The sequence below is a fragment of the Paramacrobiotus metropolitanus genome, unplaced genomic scaffold (genome assembly GCF_019649055.1).
Source record: "Paramacrobiotus metropolitanus isolate TYO unplaced genomic scaffold, Prichtersi_v1.0 Parri_scaffold0000071, whole genome shotgun sequence".
Lineage (NCBI taxonomy): Eukaryota > Metazoa > Tardigrada > Eutardigrada > Parachela > Macrobiotidae > Paramacrobiotus > Paramacrobiotus metropolitanus.
The window spans coordinates 462,633-488,729 of record NW_026570291.1 but is presented as its reverse complement, the minus strand read 5'-3'; the positions used below and the strand labels follow the sequence as shown (position 1 = coordinate 488,729).

The following is a 26,097-nucleotide window of genomic DNA, read 5'->3' as shown; positions in this document are numbered from 1 at the left end:
CCCCAAATTTGGTGTCATGTACCGGACGATTTCTCTTATAATGCTTGAACATCCTGTCGTACTGTCTGATACAAACATCAACAAAATGCTCTTTCAACAACCAAGTTTAAAGCCAAAAACGAATCACAGATTTCGGTCACAAAACAATAGTTACACAGTTGCAGACTTGCAATGCCTGGAAGCCGGGAGTACAGAAATGCGGACAAGATTTGCCAGATGCTCAAAATAACAGAACACTTATGTCCATTGTCGACAATCAGCGAAGGCAGAAAGGTCACGAAGCCAATCAGGCAGCAGGTGCTGTCTGTGACTTCCTCCTGAAGCTATCAATCGTCATGCCGTGGAAGCCCACTTCGTTCGATGGATAATCGCTGAGAAACAGTGTAAACCTGGGAAAATGCACGAATTCAATGATCGGATTTCCAGAAAAATCTGATTTCCAGTCAAAGAACTCTTAAGCTTTTAAATCATACTAAAAACGCACTTTCCCAATCAAGTCATTTATCGTTAATTAAAATACGGTATCTTTGCTTACCGCGAGTCCTGGATTCCTAGTTTCTCATGTATGAATTCGGACACAACTTGGACGTAGGCATCGTTGTCTTTTCCAGCAAAATTTCCAATGGATGCCAGGTTGCCGAACGCGCAGGCTTCCGTTGTGCCTCCGCACGTCAGGAACTGGTCGGTGCAGATGCATACCAAGATATGCTGCGAAAGGTCAAGCTCTGAGCAAACGTTTGTGGGCAATATTTCACTCGGCAACTTGCTTACCCTGGGATTCTTGTTCAGCAGCTTCCCCAGAATAAGTGTCAAGTCCTCGTGAAAATGCTGGGGAAAATCAGCTCTGGAAAGGTTGGTGCTCAGTTGAAAAAGCGGCATGATGAAATGGATGGAGGAAAGGCGTAAAGCAAATTCTAACAAGGTTTGCGCTTGATGAAGCAAAGGTCACACGGATTGCAACAGTTGTAGTTATCAAGAACCAGAAGTATACGTTTTTCATCGATTCGCCGAATTATGTGGTACTACACATATTCGGTCTCTTATAAAGCTTTTGCGAATAATCTGTTTTTCTCGGAATGGAAGTGCCCAGACAAACTGCCGCGAGAAACAACCGACAGTACCCTAGAAGTGCCATTAAAAGACAAACTTGGAAGGTCATTCTTGCGGAAAGGTCTTAAAAATCTATTATTAGGATGCCATTATTAGGGTGCAATCGGCCGCGCACAAGGTTAATTACTGCAGTAATCGTTGCTGTTTCGAGTAAGCACTGACCAAATGTGCGAAAAGCAAATTATGAACTATGGGGTTTTGTTGGATTAAAACTCGGTATTGTGGACTTATGACTGATTATTGCTGAGCGCAGCTATCTGAGATGGTCTGCGACCAAATTTTATGTACATATGCTGCGAGGATAATTTGAATCATAAATATTCATACCTTGCTAATTAAAGTACAAAGACGGCCAAACTTTCGCTTCCTCCCACAATAAATTATGTCTCGCTATGCCTGACTTGAGTAACGAAGCACGGGCTGTTTTTCAAGTGCGACTAGATAATAAAGATCTTCCGTATGGTTTTTTTTATTAATTGAAATAAACTTTATTACCATAACTTAACTGCTGTAAAACATCACATATTATACGATATAACAATTAACACCCATCTGATGAATTCCTAATGACGTATTAACTTGATATAATTAACAGAATTTTTAGAAACATGTACAGTACTTCTGCGAGTTTTGACCGACTGGAGCAAATTCAACAAAGCCGATGCAGGGTTGTCGAAAGGTTCGCTGCTTTCAGATGATTACTTATTAACCTCAAACGGTTTTCGACACGTTGCCGCATCTAAGAAACTTTTACATGAATACTTAGCGCAAATTTTTTTAGACTGCTTACCATTAAAAAGATATAGTATCGCTCATACTGCACACCACTGATCACTCCTACATTTCGCAGAAGTTTACAGCATGTAAAACTGTTTGTGAATATCGCACCAGTACATTGTATACCAGCAGGCTGCAGCAACAATACAGATAATACTCGTATATGCTGTACAAGTTTGCCTGCCAATGCAAATTTTTAAATGCGATCGTTAGGTAATTCATTGTTTTAATGCATTTAACTTTTAAGAAAAGCTGTACAGAACAAGTTCGTTGTTGAACGAGTGCGTATGAGAGCCAGTGTTTTCTGTCAAGTGGTAATGCTGCTGTGGTGCAGACGGTCATAGTCAAGCCATATATATGTAGGTATAATTTATTGCAAAACAAATTAAGGGAGACTAATTTATAATAATCACATAAAAGTCCTTCACTTTCAGTTAAACAAACAAGCAATAAGGGATGGAGGAAGTCCATCCAAAATGTTATTTAATTAGCCAAACGGTTAACGTTTACGGTACGATTTTTCCTCGCAGCAGGTATACTGCAATTTGATCGAGAACTATCGAGAATACCATCGGAGGAGAGTTAATCAACCATTTACCGATAATTAACTGATTATGAGCTCATGCACGTTAGTAACAGATTTGATGCGGGAAAATTACACTAATTCTACAGGTCAAAAGGTTGAGCATGTTAGGCACTATCTCGTGCACTGGTCAATGCAGTGGTTTTCGACGATCGGAACGTTTTTCGGGTTTCGTAAAAACCGCTCTAAATAGAGAACCGCTCGGTTACATTACTGTTAATTTCCTGCATAAATCATGAGCGCGGCCGATTACAGACTAAACCATAAGTGGGATGACTTTCAAGAGTAAGATTTCCAAGTTTGTCCGGTTAAAGGCGATTGTAGGGTGCTGACAGTCATGTGATTCGTGTCTCCCGGCAGTTTGTTTGTCCCTTTCTGAGTCCACCAAATCGTTCGTAAAAGCTTCATAAGCAATGAAATCGTGTACCACCAGATCATTCTGCGAATCGATTAATTCTTGGAACAGAAAGTGAATGTTCCTCGGAAATTCCACGTCTTTCCATCGGCACTCAACGTCTGTCGACGATTCGACATCATGCCTCTTTCAACTGAGCACCAACCTTTCTGAATCTGATCTCCCTCATCATTTCCACGAGGACTTGACAACGATGCTGGGCCGGGGCAGCTGTTAAAAAGAATCCCAAGGTAAGCAAGTTGCTAGACAGAATTTATCCTTCGAACCTTTGCTCAGAGTGTGACCTTTTGCAGCACATCTCGGTATGCATCAACACCGATCAGTTCCTTACAAGCGGAGGCACAACGGACGCCTGCGCGTTTGGCAACTTATCGTCCATTGGAAACGTCGTTGGGAAGGATAACGAGGATTTGTCAAAGTTTTGTCTGAATTCATACTCGAGACGCTAGGAATCGACGACTCCCGGTAAGAAAAGACGTTTAACTTACAGAGTAATCGCGGCTGCGAATAACGATTTCGTCCGTTATAGTGGGAAATATACGGTTTACTAGCACCGGCTTAGTTTCTTTCGTTGAATATCTGTATAACCCGACTTTTTCACAAGTTTACCTTGTTTCTCAGCGATTATCCAGCAAACGAAGTGGGTTTCCACGGCATGACGATCGATAGCTTCAGGAAACGGTCCCTGACAGAGTCTTTCTGCCTAACAGTTACGTACTGTTTTCGTGACCTTACTGTCCCTTTCTAAATTCTGATATGGACTCTGTGTAGCCGGTTGCGAATTACCAGCAAATCGAATTCGGGATACTGATATTGCTGCTTCGCTCCCGGCTCCAAGGATGGCGATTATTGTTATGGCTGCGATCTGCAAACTGAGTACCGAAAACAGCATAAAAAGCGACTTTCTACATTATTTTATAAATAATTATGGGCAAGCTTTGCTTGAACCCTTCTGTGATTTCTTATTATTACTCTCAAGTGTGCCCTTTAAAAAGCATTGCAGGGTTAACGTTTGTATCATAAAATGGTGAGACACTGAAAGATAAATCATAAGCGAACGAGCGTTATACTGTAGTTCAATCAAGTACGGACGGTACTTATGGATCGGGCTCTGGCGTGGTCTCGCAGCAGTTATTCTTTCAGTTTCGCAAAGAGCACAATACAGTAATGATCAGGAATCCACCCACTTACGATGTGAGCCCGTCCCGAATCGTGCATATACATTCCAGAAACCCAAATGTACTGTAGATATCGAGTTTAAGAGTTTTAATGAACCGCACCCATTCAAGTTGCAAATATCCCCACCCAACCTAACCCAAACCCAACACAAGAAGATAAGCAATGTACAATGGGACCTCAGTTTCTACAACAATCTGCACATACAACATTCGCCCAAATACGAGTTCAAGTACCAAATGGTAAACTTTCACTGGAAAACCCTGACTGACTGTGGTGTCAGGTCTTTGTAAAAGTTTTGCTTAGAGAGATCTGCAGACTGTGGAGAGGCCGCAGATATTATTGACCTTTTTTCTCAATAACAGAAAAGCATCCTTCGAATGAATTAGACTGTGGGTGCCATACATCACGTCGGACCATGGAATCTTGATTGTTCCTGATGCAGGTGCCCCTTTGTTTTCTTGTCTTTCAACATCAACGTACAAATTGGTGCACTTAAAAATTTAATTCCCAGTTCGAAGTACATTTGTATGGTGATCAGTTGTCACCAAAACTGGGTGTTAGACTGTTTGGCTAACCATAAGGCTACGTTTGAATGCAGTGATCTGCGTGATGTTTTACGTTCCTAAAAATTTCTTTTGCTTTACCTAAGTAAAGTACTTTTTTGCTTTTTAATTTTGCTTTGCTTTTTGCTTTTGCTTTACCTAAGAAACCAATGACCTTTCTAGTGTAAGAGTGTAAGAGATCGAGACGGCGCAGAATCGGAACATTGGGGCATTGCAGATTTCGATAATGTCCACGCGGAACCATAAATGTAGAACCGTACATGTAGAATGTAGAACCGCACATGTAGAATGTAAATACTTACCGTAAATGTGTATGAAAAAATCGGCTTTTTATGCGGTGCTTGTGTTACTTGTGATGAGAATTACAGAAAACAGCTTCGGTTTCGCGTCCACGTTTTTGTGGTATACGTACGCAAATCGAAAATCAAAAATTTTCCTAGGCCGCTCGTCAACTGCGCGGATGAGCAATTAAAAACTTTTTGAAACTAACGGCAAGAAGCATTCTGCACATATAATTATAACCCATAGTCCTGGACACACAGCCAGCTGAAATGCCTAAGCACCGACACCAAGTAATTATTGTCACTGCTTCTATAGAAATTATTTTTCAAGTTTTCTAGTGTTTGATACAAACACTGGCCAAAGTGTCTTTGCACAGCAAAGTTCAAAAGGCAAAGCAAATCACAGAAAGGCTCTCGTTTAACAATAATTACTACTACGAATAAACTATTGAACTACTGTACTTCAAAAGCCGCATTCCTTATTGTCCTCGGTATTCGGCTTCCCCATCGCTTGTGCCTGACAGAGTAACCACTATGTCTGAAGTCGGAGCAGCAAACCGCAGTATAAGCAGGTAAAATGTGGAATGTAATAGAACCATGCCAATGCTCACATCGACAGGACAATGTTTAGCAACATGTTACAAACAGCAAAGGCGGCTAAGGCCACGATACCAGTTAGCCACCGGGTGCGGGAAGAGACCGTCTGAAGCTATCAATTGTCATGCCGTTAAATCCCACATCGTTTGGTGGATAATCGCTGAGAAACAGGGTAAACCTACAGAAGGTCACGTTAGCCAGAAGCTTCATAATCTTGACCAATTAAAGTTGAGTAAACGTCTGCACAACCGGGTATAAAATAATGATTAAAGAAGAGGGCCTGAATTTGTTGCCTCGATAAGAAAAGAATAGCATCTCTCCTCACCGTTTGCTCTCGATTCCCAACTTTTCCTTTATAAATTCGAACACAGCTCTGACATAGCCATCGTTGTTCTTTCCATAAAAGCTTCCAACGGACGCCAGATTGCCGAAAGCGCAAGCTTCGGCTGTGCCGCCACACGTTAGAAACTGGTCGGCGCTAACGCATATCGTAATATGCTGCAAAGGAAAAGGTCATACATATTTAAGGAAATAGTGCAAGTGCCGATGAAGCTGGCGTCCGGTAAGCTGCCTCACACGCTTACTTCGGGGTTCTTTTTCAGCAGTTGCCCAAGCATCTGGGTCAAGTCCTCATGGAAATGTTCTGGGAAATCAGATTTAGAGATGTTGGTGCTCAGTTGAAAGAGCGGCATGGTGCCGGTGGGATAAGAAGTTTGGACCAACTCGGGCGCACAAGAAGCAAGTACAGGTAGTTTCGCCAACGGTACACCTTTGGAAGTTACAAACAACGTGCACACCACGCTGTCTCTTATATAGCGTTTCGAGAAAAATCTGTTGGACTGGAATGGTCGCAGTCAACTGCTGCAAAGCAGGACTGTAACAACATTCTACATACTCGAGACAAACATTGAAGATGAAAAGCCACGCCATTATCAGTCTGGTACTTATTCGGTCATGCGAAAGATTTATGCTCTAATCATTAGTAATGCGGTAAATAATATTTTCGGCAGCATGGCATACATAAGGTCCGGCCGCTCAAACAAGTGCGCAAACTGATACACGTAGTGGTACGGTGCATGGTAAACATTACTGTTAACCTGGCGGAGTTAGTGCATTGGGAATGTATTGCTTACAATAAGCTTATGTGTTGCCGAATCGGATTAAAGCTCCGCTAATTATTGATGGATGACTGATTAGTACAGCGTGCTGCTACCAAAAAAGTATTCGACATGTTTATCGAGGCACCTACGCGTTATACGAAAAAAATTGCACCGTAACATTTGTCTGCATCAAAAAGTTTAATATGCATGTCCCGATGATTCACAATAAATTCTATTAACTTTTATCGTTTTCTGCTTATGCTTAGTCTTTCATAAATTAAATGTGTAACTTTAAAAAAATGTCGAACCGGTAAACGAATTACGGAAAGAAGTTCGTGCGTAAGTAGAGCATTTCTTATTTAAAATTGTTTTTGTTCGGCATGCACGTTGCTGAAGTCGCTAACTTTTTATTATATATGTATCAGTACAGTGTACTTCACCCAGTGATGTTGCACTTCGAAAGTTATAACACGAATGAATAAATAATAATTTTATCGTTATACAATGTACGTGTGTGCAAAATTTCACCAATCATCTTACTGTTTTACTATGTGCAAAACTCCAAAATGCAAACGCTGGTAGACAGCCAAATCTATTCAAAGTCCAACTTCGGAGTATTGATGGTTATTGCTTGTTTTTATTTCTCGCGTTTTTATGGCAATGTTAAAATAGGTAATTGCTTCGATGTCTTTAGGATTTCTGGAATCCGTAACTGTTTACAAACATCGTTGCGATAGTATACCAGGAATTATGAGTAAAAATGCTAGAGTAGCAATGGAAATTCCAACCGGTTTGCGTTAATTATTTGTACTTGTACGTGCAAACAACATGCAGATGACATTGTAGTACAGTATAGTGAAGGAATTAATCCTACCTGTTCAATACAATGTAGAAAATTTATGACATCTATACCTAAGGTTTTGGCCTCCAACGCAATTATCTGTCGTCAGACTTGATGAATGTTTGTATTTTGCACATAAAACGCTCATATTTCAGCAGTAAATTTCGTGCACTTTGAATAACATTAACAACCTTGATAATGCACAGCGCTGGTTGCATGACGAAAGCGCCGGATCCGTACCGCATTTAATTAACAAAACAAATTGAGCACATGCTAGCTGTAGAGGTAGGTGACTTCCAACCAAAACAAGGTGCAACGTGTACACTTTTGTACAAACTACACACTTTTGATGAACAAAAATAATGATAGTGAATTCACTGTCGTATAATCGAGCGCGTTGTATGTACAATACAATAAATACCGTATGCATGCTGTAGTATACGACTATACGTGCCCATTGCCATCATTCGACATTAGCTGCTTGGACGTAGAGGAACCGATAACTAATGCGGACGGTTTAATCACCGTATTTTACTATGATTCAAAACTAAATAGACTATCCTTGACCTTCTGGTATACGAGTACAATACTAAAACAAGCTCCCTCTAGTAATTTACAGGCATGTCGTGTTCACAGATCAGGATGCTTTTCGCTGGTTTACGCCGCTGCAAATTTCGCTCCATGCGAAGAAAAGATCTACGCTAGAACTACCGTCGTTACTGCGATATACAGCAAACGGCAATAATTATGCCGTACTAGTTTTTTGCGTGTTTGTAACTTCGTAAAAGATAGTACGTCATTTTCCAAAGCGAGTCCCGCTCCAGTTTTCACAAAACTACTCCTACTTTTTTACTCATGTTAGTGGTGTACACTCCACATGGATCAAAATACAAAGATGAAAATAACTAAATCTTATTTGTTCTAATGATTATTTATAACGTAGCCAAACGGCAGCCTTGAGCCTGCGTGCGCTGCAACATGAATCAAGCCGGCATCGCCTATAAATAGACCGGTCCACCAAGCCGAAATCTGCCATTGCCAACTCCTTAACCGCCGTTTTATGCAACTATACAGAGCGCGCTCTTCACACTCCACCAAATCTGCGTTCCGCAGACGGCTGGAACTGTTTTCTGACCGGAAGAGCTTGATCATGAGTCAAGAAACGCAAGAGACAACCCAGTTTAGACAGCCACGCAGCTGTTGATCGGCACTGCTGCGATCTGCAGTAATTTGCCGAAACAGCAAGAATGTACCAGTTGGGGTTTGTTTAGAGGCGAGCGCAAGACGTAGAACTGGATTCTGTGGCGCTAGGAGATGCTTAATTTTTCCTTCTTTTGTGTAACACATTATTGTTGGCAAGTTTTGTACAAGCAATACAAGGCAAAATGGCCCCTTCTGCTGTTGCATAAGATACTCTGATTGTTTTATGGAAGCTTTGCCTGGATATTCTTGGAGCTTTGCGCAAACAGCGTTGCTAATTCAGAAATCTTTCGCAATATGGCTGCAAAAACGTCATCCTACAGAAGTTATTCAAATGCTATTGCTGAATACACCGCAACTGTAGAGCGCCTGCGGTCACGTCGGAGTTCCATTCAGGTAGTTAACAGTCACAGTACTTTTCAGCTCTGTTTTCCTATATGTTGACACGCGATTGGAAATCATACTTACATAGACGGTGTCAGAGTACAATAAAATAAATTAAAACTTAAAATGCAGTAAAAAATACAGTAAAAACTAAAATGCGTTTATTGCCTACACATTTTCCGTCATATGTGGCATTATAAACATTAAAATTCACACTCGCTGTTACAGGATAGTGAGCTTCGTAGTATTCTGTCGTCATATTGTTTTGTGATATTGTGGTTGTTGCATGCATTAAAACTCCATGCCATTGCGTAGGTCCATTTCTAGCCAGCAAGAAAATAAAGGTGAAAACTGGCCGAAACACAAAATATTGTGAATCACTTCTATAACTGCTATAATATATTATATCATCAAGAGTTGTGTATCATCAAGCAAAAATTAGGTAGTATCGGTAGCACAGTTAATAGTAAGGTGCGTTAGTAAGGTCAGTTTCAGCTGACACTACTGGATCATTTCAGGATTCTCCCGAAACGGCCCGTCGCGACAGTCTGCGGTCATCCAGTCTTGCGCCGCGCAACAGTATAAGTATTGGCTCAACACCCCCTTCCTATTCATCTTCTTCACTGCGATCCAGTTATGTCCCACGTGCTCGAAGCAGCCTCAGCACCAGTAGCACGGCTACGTATACTTCACCCTCTCTGGCAGAGAAACGACAGTCATGGCGCGCTTCCCTACTCGACCTCACCGACAGCTCCGCAGGTGAATCAGCAAGCGGTAAGGATTTGCCATCACGCATCTCCACTTCATCGTACAGCCGATCCTCGGATGTGAATTCGATATCCGCTTACGGAACACTGCCAAAGCGGAGAACGTATACACGGGAAGAATCTCTCGATCGAGCACGAGGTGAGATCCACACTAAAGCCGTCATTGGTTAACTTGTTTTATTTGTTATGCACGTCACGGCTGATCACCAGGTTTTTTAATAGAAATCTTGGCCAAAAGCTCTGGACAGCCATATAAAAAAGAAACCGAGAGTAGGCTGACCACGATAACCGCGCCGCCGGTATCGCTTTCAGCCAGCGGCTTGCGACCCAGGCGGGAGTCATCTGCGCCGCCCGTTCACCTGAACCAACAGGACCGTGACAGCGGCATTGAGTCGTTAGCGTCTTCAAGGACATCTAGTTATGATCGCTCCAGCAGTCTGTCCGGAATTTCGACGGGGTCATCGCACAGCCGACGCTTGGATGGCGTAACATCTGCTTATGCGAGTCAGCTGTCGTCACGCGATGTATCGCCTGTTCGTGGTGCCCGAACGCCCGAGTTAATACCATACGGTAAACACAACATAATTATTTGGCTTGCAAGAAAACCGTTTTAGCAAATAATTCGCTTACATCAGCAGCTCGTTCGTAAACAAGAACTTAAAGAAAAAAAATTCAGTTATGTATTATTTGATACCTCTAGTGTTAAATTATTAATCAAAACCCGGTTTTGTGTTACTTAACACACAAACCATAATTTCATTAATTTCTGCACGTGTTCTAGGAATGCATCGAGAAAAGACGCCAGACATACCAGCAGATTCTGAAATTCCTGGAGATTCCAAAAAGTCAGCCAGCGACTCCGTGGAAAACAAAGAAAATATCATCGACAGCAATCTAAGCGACACAAGCCGAAAATACCGCACACCGCTACGGAGCTCAATATACAGTGATCGGTCTTCAGTACTAAATGGCGAGCACAGTGGCGGTTACTCTGCCTACTCGCGCGATTACACTTCACCGTCTCTGTATTCCTCCTATCGTCGTGATAGTAGAGGAAGGTTGACAGAACTTTCACGGAACACCGATGCGCCATTGAACGCGAGTGAAAATGGTGGAGAAACGGGGGATAACGAAGACCGTGGATATCGAAGCAATGCTTACTCTTACACCCGCTCCCGATCACCTTTATCCAGAAGACTGCAGTCGGCACGCAAGAGCATCACGGTCGATGAATCGGATCGAGCCGGACTAATTGGTCTGAAAAATATTGGCAACACTGTGCGTTAGCTTGATTAAGCAGCAAACGGAATCTATGTAATAATAGCGTGTTTGTTTTCTTGTAGTGTTTCATGAACTCCATCCTGCAGTGCTTAAGCAACACTAAAGATCTAAGGGACTACTGTATGTCTGGAGAATTCCAGTCCGAACTATGCTCGACATCCACGCATAAAGAAAGCCCGCTTATTTCTGGTAAGCAGCTTTTAATTGAGTCGTTTACACGATTACTGAGCTACGTGTTTTTAGCTTTCGCAACTGTAATGGAGGCCCTTTGGAAGAAAGGCTCGAGTTATTCAAGTGTCAACGCTTATGATCCCGATCGTTTCCACAGAAAAATCCAGCAATACGCACCGCGCTTTGCCGGCTACTTGTAAGCCATTATTAGGTTTACTACACGATTGCTTTCACCAGTAAATTCGTTTGTATTGACCTCCACCCTTTCGTGCTGAAACAGGCAACAAGATGCCCAAGAGTTTTTAAGATATCTTCTGGAAGGCCTCCACGAAGATGTAAACCGTGTTACCGGTAAACCCAAACCTGAGACTCAGGATATCCCGGATCATTACACCGATGTGCAGAAATACGCGGAAGCATGGAAACGGTATCTACGACGGGACAACAGTAAATTAGTTGGTACGAATGTCACCACTACCCTGTGCGAATTATCCGTTCAGATCTGTTTGGATGTTCTTAGATTTATTTGTGGGCCAACTGAAAAGCTCCTTGGTTTGTGATACATGCGGGCACTGCTCGGTGACCTTTGATCCCTTCTGGGATCTGGCGCTTCCCATACCGGATTACCGCAGTTCAGCATTGGGCGACAGTAACGTATACGACTGTCTAAAGTTGTTTACTAAGAAGGAGATACTGGATGGCGACGAGCGACCGGTAAGATGCACCGCAATCAGCTGCACATGATCCAATTAATACAAACAGCTTCACTTTACAGAACTGCGAACGATGCAAATCCCGGCAGCGCTGCACCAAATTCTTCACGATTCAACGCTTTCCCAAATACCTTGTGATCCATCTGAAACGCTTCTCCCAGGAGCGCTACCGAGCCAAGATATCCAGTTTGGTCGAGTATCCTGTTGATGGCCTGGATCTTTCTCCGTTTGCAGCTGATTCCTACGCGGGTCCGAGGCCGTCGTTTAGCTTGTACGCAGTATCCTGTCATGCTGGCAGTACACACTGCGGCCATTATACGGCGTATTGCAAACAACCCGGCACTGGAAACTGGAGCGAATACAATGATTCTCGGTACGTTTTCTGTGTTTCAGTAATTGCATGGGTTCGCTAAATGTTGGACAGAATTAAAACCAGATAAAATTACTGCTCAACTTTATGTTGCAGGGTTAGCAATGCGTCAGCGAAGGACGCCATCACTCCAGATGCTTACGTTCTGTTTTACGAGATGGGTCACTAATCGTATGCTTCTTGAACACAAAGTACGATTCTGTTGTGTCATGCTAGCGCAGGAGAATTTGAACATTAACTTAATTTCAGAATAATGGCGGCCGCAAATTTATTGGTACTAATCAATGGTTATCGGCATTCCAGTGTGCAGGCACATAACAAAAAATATAACTATTAGAACTCCACCTTTTATCGATCGTCTTACTGTTGAGCCCATATATTGATTCTTGGATTTGTACCTATAAAAAAGTAGAAATCTTTTGCAAGGAAAAAGTATCACACAATGTTGCACATACCATGATATACGTTTTTATTTTGATTTTCGAATTAGATTTCTTATGAACAGCCCAGAACTGCCAATGGTATAGCATATGAACATATTGCATGTTCCACATAATATTCAGAAACAGATTAACATAATACGTCAGTACCTGCACGCGTCCGGACCATTTTGACTGCAAGACTGACACCATAATACACTGCGTGGACAATCTCTCGATTGTGTAGCGGCAGCTTCGGTATAAGAAAGAGGAATACTGGGATTTAAAATAATTTCGGATTTGTGTATATAAAAAGAATAATAATAGTAGGGAAAGAATTTTGTGAGTGCATGAAAAACATGAGAGGTTGTGGGTGTTCCTTTACTACAGTTGAGAACTTGAAAATTGCGCGTTTAGTCAGTAACTTTCCATAGGTTTACACAGTCATTTTGGTAGGTAATTTGTGTAGTCAAGAAAGTTGATTGCTTAATGGAGCGAACTATTATTTTTTGCACTGATAGTCTTGGATATGTAGTAACGGGTGGTTTGTATATGGGATGTAGGCTGGGACGTACATTAAAAGGTTGTTCGAGAAAATGTTTGGTTTAACTGGTTTGTTGACTGGATTTTTTTGAGTTTGGTGGGTATATTAGAAGTTGAGGAACGTTGTGTTTGAGTTTTATGGATTTGACGAAGCATATGCAGTGAGGAAAATGTTTTTCTTGTTGGTTATTTTCTGATGGCCGATTCAGAATTTCGGAAGCGTACTGATTTAGGTTGTTGCGTTTTGTTTGGCTTTGGTCTTTTTAGGTTGAGTATAGTTTAGTAAGTTTTCTTTCATAGATAGTTTCTTTTAAGTATTGTTTTTTTTAATAAAATAATGGAAACTGGTTGTGATCGCAAGAAATACATGCGTGAGTATGTGTGTGATTATAGAAAAAAAAACGCAAAATGGAAACTGATGGTAATTGTAGCAAGGAAGATAATGAAGCAGTGATGATGTTAGACATGAAAATGTAAAGTTAAAAAACAAAAATGTAAACTCAACAGGGTCAGCAAAACACAACAATTCAGGACAAAATCGTAAAGTAATGCTTAGAAAAGATCCGGACAACCATTACACATTACCATACTCCGCAAATGTCGTTTAGCACCGTTGTAATATGCTTGACTACCTCGTGTAACCTTTCCAATTTTTGGATATAAAAACTTAACAACACTTTTATTACCTAAATCTTTTCCTTTACAAAGAATGTCATTTCTCTGTACAAAAACTGTCATTTTTAAGAACATAATTAATCGTCCGTTCTACCTGATCCCGTTGATAAAGGTTTAGAGCTCGAAAACGTATGAGCAATCTTTTTGAAACCTATTTTCTGCACTTCAAAAACGCAATTCAAAATATTTTTCAGGTGAATAATTTAAGGCCGATCATTAGTTAAACCACCATAACCAAACGGAAATAGATTAGGATACGCTTTTTCTTTTAATCCAGTTTTTGATTTCCAGTCCCAGATTAATTTAAAAATCAAAAAACCCGTTATTAGAAATCAAAAAATCAAGCGCCTTATAAACAATGTTAAAATCAACAGAATAAATGACTTTTCGACTAGAATTATCAAAATCTTTTTTTAGCTTGATATACAGCTAATAAACAATCTGTAGCCGGACGTGGTAGCAAACATTCGAAATTTTCACTAGGATCACTAGTTACATGAAATAATTGCCCTACACGTTTTGTTAAGCTATTTTTCAAATGCAATATTGTCGAAAAAGGCTGTAACAAACGCACTGCCTGGACTTCCATGTAACCAAGATTATTCAACCAATTTTCTCTACCAATATCTAAACAATTTCGCCGTAAATCGTAAACACAAAGATTAAAAGTTTTATGCTTATGTAAAGTCATACATCCTGCACATATTCTAGCATCAGCTTTTAAATCACTATGTAACATTCCTGAATTGTCACCAATCAAATCAGATGCAACTAAAATATTGCAACAATCGCACGGCACATAAGCAACAATGACCTTTCTCCAATATTTTTTTCCAAACATACCAGAAAACGCACCACCTTTAGTATTCCGATTACAGTTTTGCTTTTTAACTTTTACATTCTCATATCTACCATCACCACCACTTCCTACATTATCCTCCCTGCTACAATTACCATCAGTTTCTATTTTGCGTTTCTTTCTATAACCACGCATAAACTCGCGCATGTATTTCTTACGATCACAACCACCTTCTATTATTTTATTAAAAAAAGAATTCTTAAACGAAAACAATGTATGAAAGAAAACTTACTAAACCATACTCAACCAAAAAAGACTTACTAAAGCCAAACAAAAGACAGCAGCCTGAATCAGTAAGTATCCACAAATCCACACCGGCCACCAAAAATAACCAACAAGAAAAACATTTTGCTCACTCCATATGCTTCGTCCACTCCATAATAACTTCAACACAAGATTCCTCAACTTCTTATATACGCACCGAACTCAAAAAATCCAGTCAACAAACCAATTAAGCTATACGTTTTCTCGTACAACCTTTTAATGTACCTACCAACCTACTTCCCATATACAAACCACCTGTTCCTACACATCCAACACTATCAGAGCAAAACATAATAGTCTGCTCCATTAAGCAATCAACTTTCTCGAAATTTCTTGAATATTCCACAACAATCCATCACCATCTACAACCCGCAACACACTCCACTTCCTGTAACACTTCATTAAACACTCAAATACGAACAACCAGAAAGTCGAATATATTTATACCATATTACAGTAAAACTCCCACTACCTTCACCCTAATTCAATGTAGACTCTTTCTTCCTTACACTGGATTAGTACACCCTTTCTTCATTATCACTTTTCGTCAAACATATCACCTTTAATATAATTTAATATATTCAGCACTTTATATTCCTACCCCTTATCATCTCCACATGCAATGTAATACTGCATATATATACAATTCTATATGTAGCACATATATGGAGCACATTGCAATGCTCTATATAGGTAGGTGCTACATATGTGGTATACATACATGTAGGAGCACATATGTACATTGCAGGAGCATATTGGATTACGTTTGTTTGGATACTACAATTCCGTTTTTCTCCAGATGCAATGTGCTCCTACATAATGTAGGATCACATAATGTAAACTAAAAAGATGCCGAGCTAACAACGCCATCTATAACTTTCACGCATCGTTACTCGACTCATGTCACATGACTCATGTCACATGACTCGTGTCACGCGGACCCTTCCGTACTCTACGGGCGCCAGAAATTACTTTTGTTTACACACGGATATCGAAGACCAAAAACCGAAACTACAGTTTCATATATGCTACGACTGATTCTAGTCGTATACCGCATATAAGAACCTGTCACGGTTCAAATGAACCTGCCGCAAAATAGAAAAACCGGAAGAGCGGATGTTTCTCTTATGCAGCAGTGACGTCAGCTGTTCTATTCAGTGCATAAATTGTTTGTCAATGTGTCCTGATCTGTCGTACTTGGTGGAGCAAAAAATATTAACAACTGTAAGACAGTAATTTGATCGTATTATTAGACTAAAGATTATACCCCGCAATCAAACAAAACAGCACGTGACGTTTGACAATTACCGCATTGCATACGTGATAACATGATCCGCGAAAGCTATGTAAAAACTAAAAACCCTTTCTTCTTGTGCTGTTGCAAACATTAATTCCGTTGCTCTGATGACAAGCGCTGAAACCATTTGGCCCTTGTCAAAATAATAAGTTCAGTAATTAATTTTGCAACAGAAAAAACAAATTTACAAATAACAACAAATAACAAATTAACCAAAATAACAAATTTATATTAAATAATCAAAACATTTACAATAAAACTGCGAACCCAAACCATTTTGCGGCGGCATTTAGTATTACATACAGTACATATTTACATATAATCGAAAACCCCAGCGGACCAGAATTAGATTACCGACTGCATGCACCCACTTAATTAATGGCGAAGACCAGATCCAGTACTGAACAACGTTCGACTGCTTATGCCAACACTCATTATTTACATTAAAATTTATTCCAGTAAAATAATTTTGTGACGTGGCGTCGCAGTAGATGGCCAAAAAGCTGAGTCTCCCACATGACCACACCGCCGGTGGCTTCATGCTGACTATACGTCTGCAACACATACATCACATTGTGTACAAGTACCTTTACAGAATAGTAATCGGCCAACGCTTCCAACGACAACACTCGTATTTCTCCAGAGTATTGAGCAATCTTCCATCCGCAGAATCATAAAGGCAGTCGCTTGTGTGCCGGTGCACTGGTGCTTTGCTATACTCCTGATTCCACACCCACGTGTGTGAAAAGCCAAGCGTACAGAAAATGTCTTCTGAGCTGCTGTATATAAATACAGTACATACTGGTCAAAATTACTGAGATTCTCGTTACATTATCTGGCTTGCGTCACTATGACCACAGAATCTTCACAGTAAATCGTTTTCATGTTTCCTTATGCGCGGCATTATCTGTATCATGATAATTCTTGCTTTTGCTTTACTTTTGGAATTCGGTTCATGCCTACAACAACTGGAGATGATTAGTATCTTACCAAAAAATGTCCCAGTTGGACCGGCACTACTATATTCCGGCTCGGCTTTACGAATGTCGGTCGAAGCTGCTGCGGAGACGTATAGGGAGTCGATGAACATCTCTTTGAAACTGCTTTATGATGACAGTTACCGGACATGTGATGACACAGCTGCTAATACCGCCTGGATGTTGGCGGAATACATGAACAAACGTCTTGACCATAAAATTCGAAGTAACGAGTGTACAGCCGTCGTTGCCGTAGGTAAAGATTTTGCGAGCCATGCATTATTGTTAGTTCATTCGATAAAGTCTAACCAAAGCTTTCTTCTAAATTTTTAAGGATGTGGGGGTTTTATTAATCCGGCCTACCTTGCAAAAGGTACGCATGTATCGCTCCATGCTGAATCTGATATTATGTTTCTTCCAAAATAACTTCGACATTTTCGGTTGTAGAATGGAATGTTCCTATATTTTCTACGTAAGTGTTAATTGGCTTGCGGTTACTTTAGTCTTTATCGGAGCTTATCCTGTTGTCTTTTAGCGGAGTAATGCAGCAAATCGAAGTTAATCCCATACAGTTTCCATCCGCTATCGCTTTAAGCGGCACTTACGAAGGTTTTGCTACGGTATTTATGCAGCTCTTCCGTATGAACCGTTGGTACCATGTTACCGCTCTTCTCGATACTGCGGCCACCAATGTCATTTACGTCAACACGGCCAATACCCTTCAACGGCAAACAAAAGCTGATGCGTCCAAAAGTTTTCAGTTTCAGATTCTGCGGTTTAATGCGACCCGATTTGACAGCGTGCAGCCGGTACTTGACGTTGCTAGAACGAGAAGCAGAAGTAAGTTATCGATGTAGGTGCCCCCCACCCCCCTCTTCTGAACCGATTGTATATTTTTCCCAGAGATCATTGTACGGCAAGCATCTGCCTGCCTGCTGTCATTTTCGGCATAGAAATTGTTTCTCCTTGTTTGTACAATCTCCAGTTACGATTATTTTCTGTATTGCAGTTATTATTCTTTTTTGCCATGCAAAAATTGGAATTGAGATTTTGGTGAGTCTTAATGTGCAGTCGATTTCTATGACGAATTTCGATTATCCAGTTCGCAACGACATCCTGCACCCAATTACTGAGTATGCGCATATGGATAAACTACTACTGTAGTATAAAAAAGCAAAAGACTGCAATAACTTTACAATGCGAGTACTTATACAAAGATAATATTCATCTTTTTCCCTTTTAGAGACTGGCAGAGTCGTTTCAAATGGTCAACAAGGAATATGTAAGCGCAAACACAAAGCTTGTGCTTTTTAGGCACATAATGTGCGAGTACGTTAATATTCGGTACTTTGAAGTACTACTTGTCTCTGACAACAAACTAGACATTCATACAGTATATATGAACGCCAAATGGTAAATAAATTAAATTTGGTGTAAAATCTTTAGGTATATCTGATGCTCCAACCGTCCCAAGTGGACATTTATGGAAAGCTTAATCTGTTTTCTAGCCCTCCTGCATCGGTAATTATAATGATCTCGTTACTGCGCATTTCCCCGTTTACTTGTTTACATCATATCTTATAGATGTCTCAAACATTTACAAATTTTATTTATCTGACGACTCATCACACTGGAGGGTCTCTGCTTGATGACCTTAACCAGCGCATTGCCAACCGCACACTGGAAGAATATAATATTTCCTTCACGACCGATGCACCGGTCAGTACAAACACTGTAACTGTGACCTTGGTCTTGCACTGCAAACCACAGACTCTGTAATCTTAGATTGGAAAATTAATATTTTCTTGCTATACTTATTTTCTGCAAGGCCTTGACCAAATTTTTCTTAATTTAGCCACTGGATTTGTATGGCACCCGAGGAGCTTACGATGCTGTGAGCTTGTGGACAGCGGCTGTAAATCGCTCTTCGTCATGCGACGGTATTTCGTTGGCGAGCAAAATTAAAAATCATCTGTTCGATCTGGAAACTGGCTTAACATTTATCCGGCCGGATGCCACTCGATTGTTGGATATGGATATTTACGTGTACGATGGGAAGGCGCGGGAGTTAACGGTAAAGAGCGTAAACCAATCATGCGTGTGGTAACCAGCACCGAGGCGGATGTTATGAATTGCAACTCATTAGCCGGTTTTATTGTTTTCGATTAGCTGTTCATGTGGTACGATTCAGCAGCGGATAGGCTAATCTGGACTAAGCCACAAACACACCAGGAAAATTTTTCCAATCCGCTGCTGAATCCGGTTCGGGATATTCCCGCCTGCGGATTTTTGGGAACAGATGCAGCCTGTGCGCAAGGTGTTAATGAAACGATATTTCAGGATAAACGATAACACAGGACTACCATAAATGCCAATCACGTGTTGTCCCTTTTAGATTTTAATTACTGGCCCGTTTATAGGGACAATGGACAAAACGACAATGGTTATTCTAGCAGTTGTGATTGTCGTATTCAGTTTGACCACCAGCGTGCTTGCAACCAAATTGTAAGTATTGCACACAACTACGACGGAACGACGTACGCGTACAAAGTGATAGAGTGACGCACAAACATTCAGTAAAGAACATACGATATTAATCACTTTCTACAGGATCGTGCGGCATAAAAGAGAGTTATGGTGGCTAATTACGGAGGACAGTATTCCCCGTCGAACTGTGACATTCAACAATAATCCGGCCAATTATAAATCCGAGTTCCGCGGTCGTACCGTGACATTTAACGATCATCCGACGAATTACAAATCTGAGTTCCGCGGTAACCCCGTTTGGATTTACACGCACCCTTCTAATCACAGCAGAGAATTGTCAGTTAAAATTCTGAACAAAGTCAGCGCTCTGAGAAAGGTCAGTTCTGCATTGCTTCCAGTTTTCATTGTGACTTTACAGTTAGATAGTAAACTGTTAGCAACATCTATCATAATTATTTCCAGCTTGTCCACGTTAACCACGATAACATCGCCAAATTGTTCGGCATCGTTGTATTAGCAAGGGAATTTCGGTTCGTTACGGAATTCGCCAAGCATGGTTCCCTGCGTACGTTAGCCGAGCGCATGCGGATAGACAGTGACCTTGTTATGTCATTGATTGGAGGATTCGCGGAGGTAGAAGAAAAGCGCACTGAAGTCTTATTTCTACAAATTATTATTTCTTTGTCAGGGTTTATCCTTTATTCATACATCAAAATTTCGCTTCCATGGGAGGCTTCGTCCATCATGTTGCTTAGTCAACTCCCGTTTTGTCCTTAAGATTTCCGAACTAGGATACGGTGATATTCTTCGCCGCATGGTCAACGATCAGGAGAAAATCAAACCCGACAAACGATACACTGCACCGGAATTATCCACCATTAAAGGTCATCCAGCTGCGAAAGCAATGATGAAGGCCGATGTATTCGCCTTTGGAAAAATTGTTCAAGAATTTACTATGGAAGATGCCATGTCGCTCACCATGGCGAAAGCAAAAAGTGATAAACAAAACATTCCCGCTCGGTGCAAGGCGTTGTTCGAATCGTGCTCGGAAACTGAGCCTGAGCGCAGACCGTCAATGGTGTTTGTCAAAAATTCGCTACGAAAGCTTCAGGGTCGGCGATTTAATAATTACACGAGAATAACTATTATGCGCCTAGAAAAATACACCGAGTCTTTGGAAGAAGCGGTCGGAGCTAGAACGGAAGAACTGAAAACGGAGCGCGCCAAATGCGAATCCTTATTACGAGAAATTTTACCAGAGTGAGCAAAAGAAATTACTTAACGAAAGCTCATCTACTGTACTTTCTATCGCGCAATTTATCTTGACTTCCGTAATAAATTAAGTACTTTTTGTGTGCGGCTTGCTTTAATCGTTAAATGTAGATCCAATTGGATTTCATCAAAAAAGCCTTTACAAATAAATTTTTTGCTGCACAGAGCAGTTGTGCGGGCTCTTCGCAATGGGGTCGGTGTGGAAGCGCAGCAGTTCGACGATGCATCCATCTACTTCTCCAGTCTTCCGGGATTTCCTGAATGGGTGCAGTCAATGCCCCCGCGTGCTGTTATTGTATTATTAAGTGACGTGTACTCGGAGTTTGACAGAAAAATTTCTCGATTTCCCGTGCAGAAGATTGAGACAATTGGTGACGTTTATATGGTAGGCACAAACTGCAGCTATGATAAAAATTGTTTTGCTGCAGCACAATTTACAATAATTACATCCGATGGTGTACTTAATAATCACACGAAAACGATATGTTTCACAGGTTGCGTGTGGCGTCCCATCCGCCCACAGTGATCACGCCCTGGAAGTGTGCCGTATGGCAAGTGCCCTTTTTAAAGACTTCGACTCGTGTATCGCTGGCAACTATACAAATTTCCATTTAAAATTACGGGCTGGCATTAATTCCGGTAAAGGATATTTTGTTCCTACCTATGCTAAAAGACTTAAATAAATGACTTGAATATGCACAGGTTCGTGCGTTGCTGGGGTCATCGGGAAGAAAGTGCCCAGATACTGTCTGTAAGTCGGAAAGTAAAATACGCCTCCATATAATCGTGACAAGGTATCGCATGACAAATATGCTCGTACTCGTAGATTTGGGGATACTGTAAACACAGCGGCTCGCATGGAAAGCAGTGGAGAATCTGGCAGGATCCAAATGACGTCCAGTACCGTCGCGTTATTGAGGATCAAAAACGTGTTCCAGTGCGAGAGGCGGGGGGTTATTCGTGTGAAGGTAATTTACAGCTATGGTCCGATGACCCGATCTTAGTGATTTGTTTGACCAGTTCCTTGAACTGTCCTCTTTTACCGTTAGTGGAATCCAGTTTTTCCCGCTACACAGCTTTGTCCATAGCTACTACATGCTATGATGTTGCTTAAATGCTCCAGTGTAAACTGTAAACATACTTCCGAGTTTAATAGACTGTTCTCTATTCCCAGGGGAAGGGCGACATGGAAACGTTTTGGCTAGTCATCTGAAAGCCATTTTATGGATCGCATGGTCAATTTGGACTAAGGTCGGAGATGACCAAACTTAATAATTACTGTATATCAGGCCTTACGGGATTCGAGATGTCCATCAAAAGAGTCCAAAAGAAAACAGTATAATTGTGGTTTTATTCTGAACTGCCATGAATGCGCATGCGTTGTCTGTTAGTTTTGCGAATACTTGTACCTTAACTACGGTCTTAGAAGTTAATATTTGTTGTGTACACTTTTAATTACAGATTCAAGATACAAATTACAAAGTATGTGCAGGAAATATATATATGAAAAACCGAAGGTGGCAAGGTACACAGCGATTGATTTGTTCCAAAATGCAGCCACCGTGCAGGACTTCAGGCAGTGTTTCATTCTTTAAGAGAAGAATTATGAAGCAGCAAAACTGCGCTAACCAGCAACATGGCTTTGTACTGCGCCGGTAGTTCCACGGTCAGCAGTAGATCAGTCCCCGATATACTAGCTGTGCCGTTCTCTGCCAGCGCCGACAACAGCAGCATAAACCGTCCACAGGATTTTCCGGTTACAGAATTCTTAATCTAAATTAACCCAGATTATCTACTATCCAACAGTCATATAACTTAGCAAATTAGCTCTTGTACGAGTATTGTAAAGCAGTTCTTACCTCAAGTGCCAATTTTCCTTGCTGGAAAATATTTCTACGCTTAATCTCTAAAATTCGTCTTTCCCTCGAGTCTTGGATGACGGTCTTTCCCAAAAGCAAGCCAGAGCGGATACAGATATGCCCAATGGGTGTCTGTTCGTCAGACGCTCGAATGACAACTCTCTCTAACAATAGACTCTTCTCAATGTTTCCATGCAAAAGCACTTCGTCCAGCCGGTCGCAGATCTTCACCTGGATGGGTCGCTTTCGCTTCAGAGGACCACGACTCGAAAACGCGCTGACGACAAGACAGGTGTACATACTGCATCCCGTCCGATCGCGGATGTTGTAGTGATCAGCTCGCGGTATTATTCCAGTCGTTTCTACAATGAAACTCACAGCCAAATCAGAGCATGCAAACTAGCCTAACTGGTCAATAAACGCTTTGAAAGTTTTTCCTTAATACCCGCATCTGTGGGGTGCTTTTCTGCAGTGAGGACGTAATGATTAACACCGCTGAGATACTGCAATCCGGAAAGGCATCGCGGTGATGGTAGCAGTTTGGGTACCCATTCTGTCGGGAGGGTATCCCCGTCCAAGGGTTTTTTGGACGGCCAGTACGCTGGATGACGGATGGTGTGCAGACTCCGCTGGTAATCGGTCACTGCATCACCGATTGGCGGAAAGACAGTGCGATCACCCATGCTGTTTACTCCAACGTGTGCAGACGGCTGTTTGTCAACACTGCCACTATACAGCTAGAGAAGAGTCTCGTTAGCGTAAGCGGCTTTGGCCAGTGTCAGAAGCACGTGGCTGTGAGCGTGTGGTGTTATCTTTTTACTTTGCTTATTTGGGAGATAACAGTTGTATGGTTGTGCGCATTTATGGATGTGCGAATAAATAAGATTGTTATTTATATTCATGTCGAGCCAGCTGTGCGTAGTATGATCACCTATGTATCTGTACAACCGGCCTTGAAGTTATAACACTTGTCTTGTAACAGAAGTGGCTGTATTGACCTTCCTGATAAGACAGCGCGATTATACTTAATACACAGTTTGTACTCGCACATACTCGGAGTCGGAAGTGAGCCGTACTCAAAGATTGACCTTAAAAGGTAGCAAATGCAATATATGCAAGGCTACGACAACTAACATGCCCATAACGACCACCACTTTTTTCGTCTTGGTTCCGCTAGGTTTTTCTGATGGGTCTCTTTTTCAAAAATTTTATCATTCAAAGTTTTAAACCGTTAGCGGTTACCATAGTCGCTAACCGCCGGTTAGCGGGATTACCTGTTTACAGCCTGCACAATTTTATGACGATTCTGGAAGTAATATATCGTGCGCCTTGAACTGGTTTATTTTCAAAGTGTACAGATTCGTTCTAAAGCTCAGAAACTACACTTTTTTATCAGAACAGTTTTCAAAATCAGGTTTAAAGGAGCAAACGCGATGGAATTTTCACCCTGTAAAGGCCATAAAAAATCCCAGTCATGCACTAAACAGTGTTTAAATGAAATAAATAATTCTTTCGCACACTGAATGTTTGTGAGAAAGTGAGCGAAAAAATTCTGAGTGAAAAAACGGCACCAGTAAAGATCCGTACCAATGGTGCATTCAATTGCACCATTGGTGCATGCATGTGCACTTTTGCTGCATGTACCATTGTTTGTGTACTTACTTAGGTGCTAATAAATCATACAATTTTCTCGTCGCCGACTTGTAGTACTATGGTCAAGTACCAATTGCTTTGTTTATCGACGTACCGTGTAATGCACTGTTGACTGATCGCTGCCGTCGCACCGTCCGTATTGGTGCAATATTAATTATTTATGGCAGTGCTGTAATTGTTACCCTATTGTTTATAATTCCCCATCTCGCTGTGCGCCCTGGTGCAGTTCACTGGTACTTTCTCATCGTGCGGTCGATATTGGGTATTGATTGCACAAGCGTGTAATACCCAAGCCCCTGGGTAACAGCAGTGGACAGTGATCAGGAATGCAGGTACCATTGACAGCGATTGACACGTCATTGACAGCAAAATTTAATGTTGCAAAACTTGCAGTTATTGTGTAGAGGTCGTCGTTCTGAACGCTAAGTACTATACTGGCATTTACACACCAAATTTTGTACGTCACATACTGTGTCGTGCAAATACTATCTAATTAAATATACACTCCCATTAGTAATTTTGCAATATGTTAACCTTTGCAGAGCGCTAACGTAGGCACTGTACTATAGTAGTTACTGTACTGTTAAGTACTATATTAATTTAGTTGTTGTTGTCTATAAGGTACAGCTTGTTAATCGAAGTGCTTTACATATTGCTTTGCATACTGTGTTGCCTGGAGACAGTACTGCTGGCTTTCTGTTCAGCAATACTTCTAAAGTGCACCCGTTCTTTCAAAGTACTGCTGCGCCAAGTGACCTTTCCGGACAACGCCGAACAAGCCGAAACGGACGATCAAGTGCTGAGGCATTTTAAAAGTATTGCAGCACTTTGAAAGTACAGCAATACTTTTAAAGTATTCCTGTACTTTTAAAGTATTGCAATACTTTGAAACTACAGCAATACTTTTAAAGTATTCCTGTACTTTTAAAGTATTGCAATACTTTGAAACTACAGCAATACTTTTAAAGTATTCCTGCACTTTTAAAGTATTGCAGTAGTTTGAAAGTGCAGCAATACTTTTAGTATTGCAGCACTTTGAACTACAGCCATACCTTTAAAGTACAACAGTACTTTCAAAGTATTGCTGTGCCAAAGTGACCTTCCCGAACAACGCCGAACAAGCCGAAACAGACGATCTAGCGCTGGGGCATTTTAAAGTATTGCAGTACTTTGAAAGTACAGCAATACTCTGAAAGTTATCCTGTACTTTTAAAGTATTGCAATACTTTTAAAGTACAACAATACTTTAAAGTATAGCAGTACTTAAAACCCTCAGCGCTTGATCGTCTGTTCGGCTTGTTCGGCGTTGTTCGAAGGTCACATTGTTACAGCAGCACTTTAAAGTTACTGTTGCACTTGACAAGCCGAAACAAACGATAAAGCCTTGAGGCATTTTAAATTATTGCAGCACTTGAAAGTACAGCAATACTTCTAAAGTACAACTTTCAAAGTATTATACT

At 41.1% G+C, this 26,097-nt stretch overlaps 6 protein-coding genes across 6 annotated transcripts; 3 read left to right on the top strand and 3 right to left on the bottom strand.

Annotated features, from left to right (window-relative positions):
* Positions 1-29: 29 nt before the first annotated feature.
* LOC129594818 (uncharacterized) lies at positions 30-3,080 on the bottom strand. Its single transcript, XM_055491640.1, has 3 exons — positions 3,031-3,080; positions 536-914; positions 30-389 (listed from the first exon to the last, which is right to left on the bottom strand). Exons 2-3 carry the CDS (start codon positions 877-879, stop codon positions 287-289), a joined length of 447 nt encoding a protein of 148 aa, XP_055347615.1. The 5' UTR covers positions 880-914; positions 3,031-3,080; the 3' UTR covers positions 30-286.
* Positions 3,081-5,108: 2,028 nt separating this feature from the next.
* LOC129594801 (macrophage migration inhibitory factor-like) lies at positions 5,109-6,397 on the bottom strand. The gene is made up of 3 exons (XM_055491615.1): positions 6,090-6,397; positions 5,831-6,003; positions 5,109-5,683 (listed from the first exon to the last, which is right to left on the bottom strand). The coding sequence occupies exons 1-3, from the start codon at positions 6,195-6,197 to the stop codon at positions 5,584-5,586; spliced, it is 381 nt and encodes a 126-aa protein (XP_055347590.1). The 5' UTR covers positions 6,198-6,397; the 3' UTR covers positions 5,109-5,583.
* A 2,153-nt stretch (positions 6,398-8,550) lies between these two features.
* Positions 8,551-12,737, top strand: LOC129594742 (ubiquitin carboxyl-terminal hydrolase 2-like). Its single transcript, XM_055491528.1, has 10 exons — positions 8,551-9,042; positions 9,549-9,936; positions 10,020-10,367; positions 10,579-11,075; positions 11,141-11,267; positions 11,322-11,445; positions 11,530-11,708; positions 11,770-11,963; positions 12,025-12,335; positions 12,429-12,737. The coding sequence occupies exons 1-10, from the start codon at positions 8,944-8,946 to the stop codon at positions 12,499-12,501; spliced, it is 2,340 nt and encodes a 779-aa protein (XP_055347503.1). The 5' UTR covers positions 8,551-8,943; the 3' UTR covers positions 12,502-12,737.
* A 4,695-nt stretch (positions 12,738-17,432) lies between these two features.
* On the top strand, positions 17,433-20,427 carry LOC129594765 (guanylate cyclase 2G-like). The gene is made up of 14 exons (XM_055491555.1): positions 17,433-17,622; positions 17,701-17,739; positions 17,814-17,838; positions 17,902-18,206; positions 18,376-18,419; positions 18,610-18,648; positions 18,813-18,887; positions 18,951-19,085; positions 19,222-19,440; positions 19,536-19,683; positions 19,787-19,871; positions 19,977-20,229; positions 20,316-20,350; positions 20,406-20,427. The coding sequence occupies exons 1-14, from the start codon at positions 17,433-17,435 to the stop codon at positions 20,425-20,427; spliced, it is 1,614 nt and encodes a 537-aa protein (XP_055347530.1).
* On the top strand, positions 20,367-22,446 carry LOC129594806 (atrial natriuretic peptide receptor 2-like). Its single transcript, XM_055491627.1, has 7 exons — positions 20,367-20,486; positions 20,542-21,113; positions 21,291-21,510; positions 21,620-21,764; positions 21,828-21,876; positions 21,952-22,093; positions 22,300-22,446. The coding sequence occupies exons 1-7, from the start codon at positions 20,436-20,438 to the stop codon at positions 22,336-22,338; spliced, it is 1,218 nt and encodes a 405-aa protein (XP_055347602.1). The 5' UTR covers positions 20,367-20,435; the 3' UTR covers positions 22,339-22,446.
* Positions 22,447-22,560: 114 nt separating this feature from the next.
* Positions 22,561-24,749, bottom strand: LOC129594785 (uncharacterized). Its single transcript, XM_055491582.1, has 4 exons — positions 24,732-24,749; positions 23,430-23,721; positions 22,985-23,346; positions 22,561-22,898 (listed from the first exon to the last, which is right to left on the bottom strand). The coding sequence occupies exons 2-4, from the start codon at positions 23,665-23,667 to the stop codon at positions 22,710-22,712; spliced, it is 789 nt and encodes a 262-aa protein (XP_055347557.1). The 5' UTR covers positions 23,668-23,721; positions 24,732-24,749; the 3' UTR covers positions 22,561-22,709.
* Positions 24,750-26,097: the final 1,348 nt, after the last annotated feature.

Excerpts from the sequence above, each read along its gene's own strand:
- LOC129594818 (XM_055491640.1), bottom strand. The coding sequence starts at position 879 with ATGCCGCTTTTTCAACTGAGCACCAACCTTTCCAGAGCTGATTTTCCC. Across the intron at positions 390-535 it reads CTAGGAATCCAGGACTCGCG|GTTTACACTGTTTCTCAGCG; the intron begins GTAAGCAAAGAT and ends GCATTTTCCCAG.
- LOC129594801 (XM_055491615.1), bottom strand. The coding sequence starts at position 6,197 with ATGCCGCTCTTTCAACTGAGCACCAACATCTCTAAATCTGATTTCCCA. Across the intron at positions 6,004-6,089 it reads TGCTGAAAAAGAACCCCGAA|CATATTACGATATGCGTTAG; the intron begins GTAAGCGTGTGA and ends TTTCCTTTGCAG. Across the intron at positions 5,684-5,830 it reads TTGGGAATCGAGAGCAAACG|GTTTACCCTGTTTCTCAGCG; the intron begins GTGAGGAGAGAT and ends GACCTTCTGTAG.
- LOC129594742 (XM_055491528.1), top strand. The coding sequence starts at position 8,944 with ATGGCTGCAAAAACGTCATCCTACAGAAGTTATTCAAATGCTATTGCT. Across the intron at positions 11,964-12,024 it reads TGGATGGCGACGAGCGACCG|AACTGCGAACGATGCAAATC; the intron begins GTAAGATGCACC and ends TTCACTTTACAG. Across the intron at positions 12,336-12,428 it reads AGCGAATACAATGATTCTCG|GGTTAGCAATGCGTCAGCGA; the intron begins GTACGTTTTCTG and ends TTTATGTTGCAG.
- LOC129594765 (XM_055491555.1), top strand. The coding sequence starts at position 17,433 with ATGTCGGTCGAAGCTGCTGCGGAGACGTATAGGGAGTCGATGAACATC. Across the intron at positions 17,623-17,700 it reads TACAGCCGTCGTTGCCGTAG|GATGTGGGGGTTTTATTAAT; the intron begins GTAAAGATTTTG and ends TAAATTTTTAAG. Across the intron at positions 17,740-17,813 it reads TCCGGCCTACCTTGCAAAAG|AATGGAATGTTCCTATATTT; the intron begins GTACGCATGTAT and ends TTTCGGTTGTAG.
- LOC129594806 (XM_055491627.1), top strand. The coding sequence starts at position 20,436 with ATGCGGATAGACAGTGACCTTGTTATGTCATTGATTGGAGGATTCGCG. Across the intron at positions 21,114-21,290 it reads TTACGAGAAATTTTACCAGA|AGCAGTTGTGCGGGCTCTTC; the intron begins GTGAGCAAAAGA and ends TTTGCTGCACAG. Across the intron at positions 21,511-21,619 it reads CAATTGGTGACGTTTATATG|GTTGCGTGTGGCGTCCCATC; the intron begins GTAGGCACAAAC and ends TATGTTTCACAG.
- LOC129594785 (XM_055491582.1), bottom strand. The coding sequence starts at position 23,667 with ATGGGTGATCGCACTGTCTTTCCGCCAATCGGTGATGCAGTGACCGAT. Across the intron at positions 23,347-23,429 it reads AAAGCACCCCACAGATGCGG|AAACGACTGGAATAATACCG; the intron begins GTATTAAGGAAA and ends GTTTCATTGTAG. Across the intron at positions 22,899-22,984 it reads AAGGAAAATTGGCACTTGAG|ATTAAGAATTCTGTAACCGG; the intron begins GTAAGAACTGCT and ends GGGTTAATTTAG.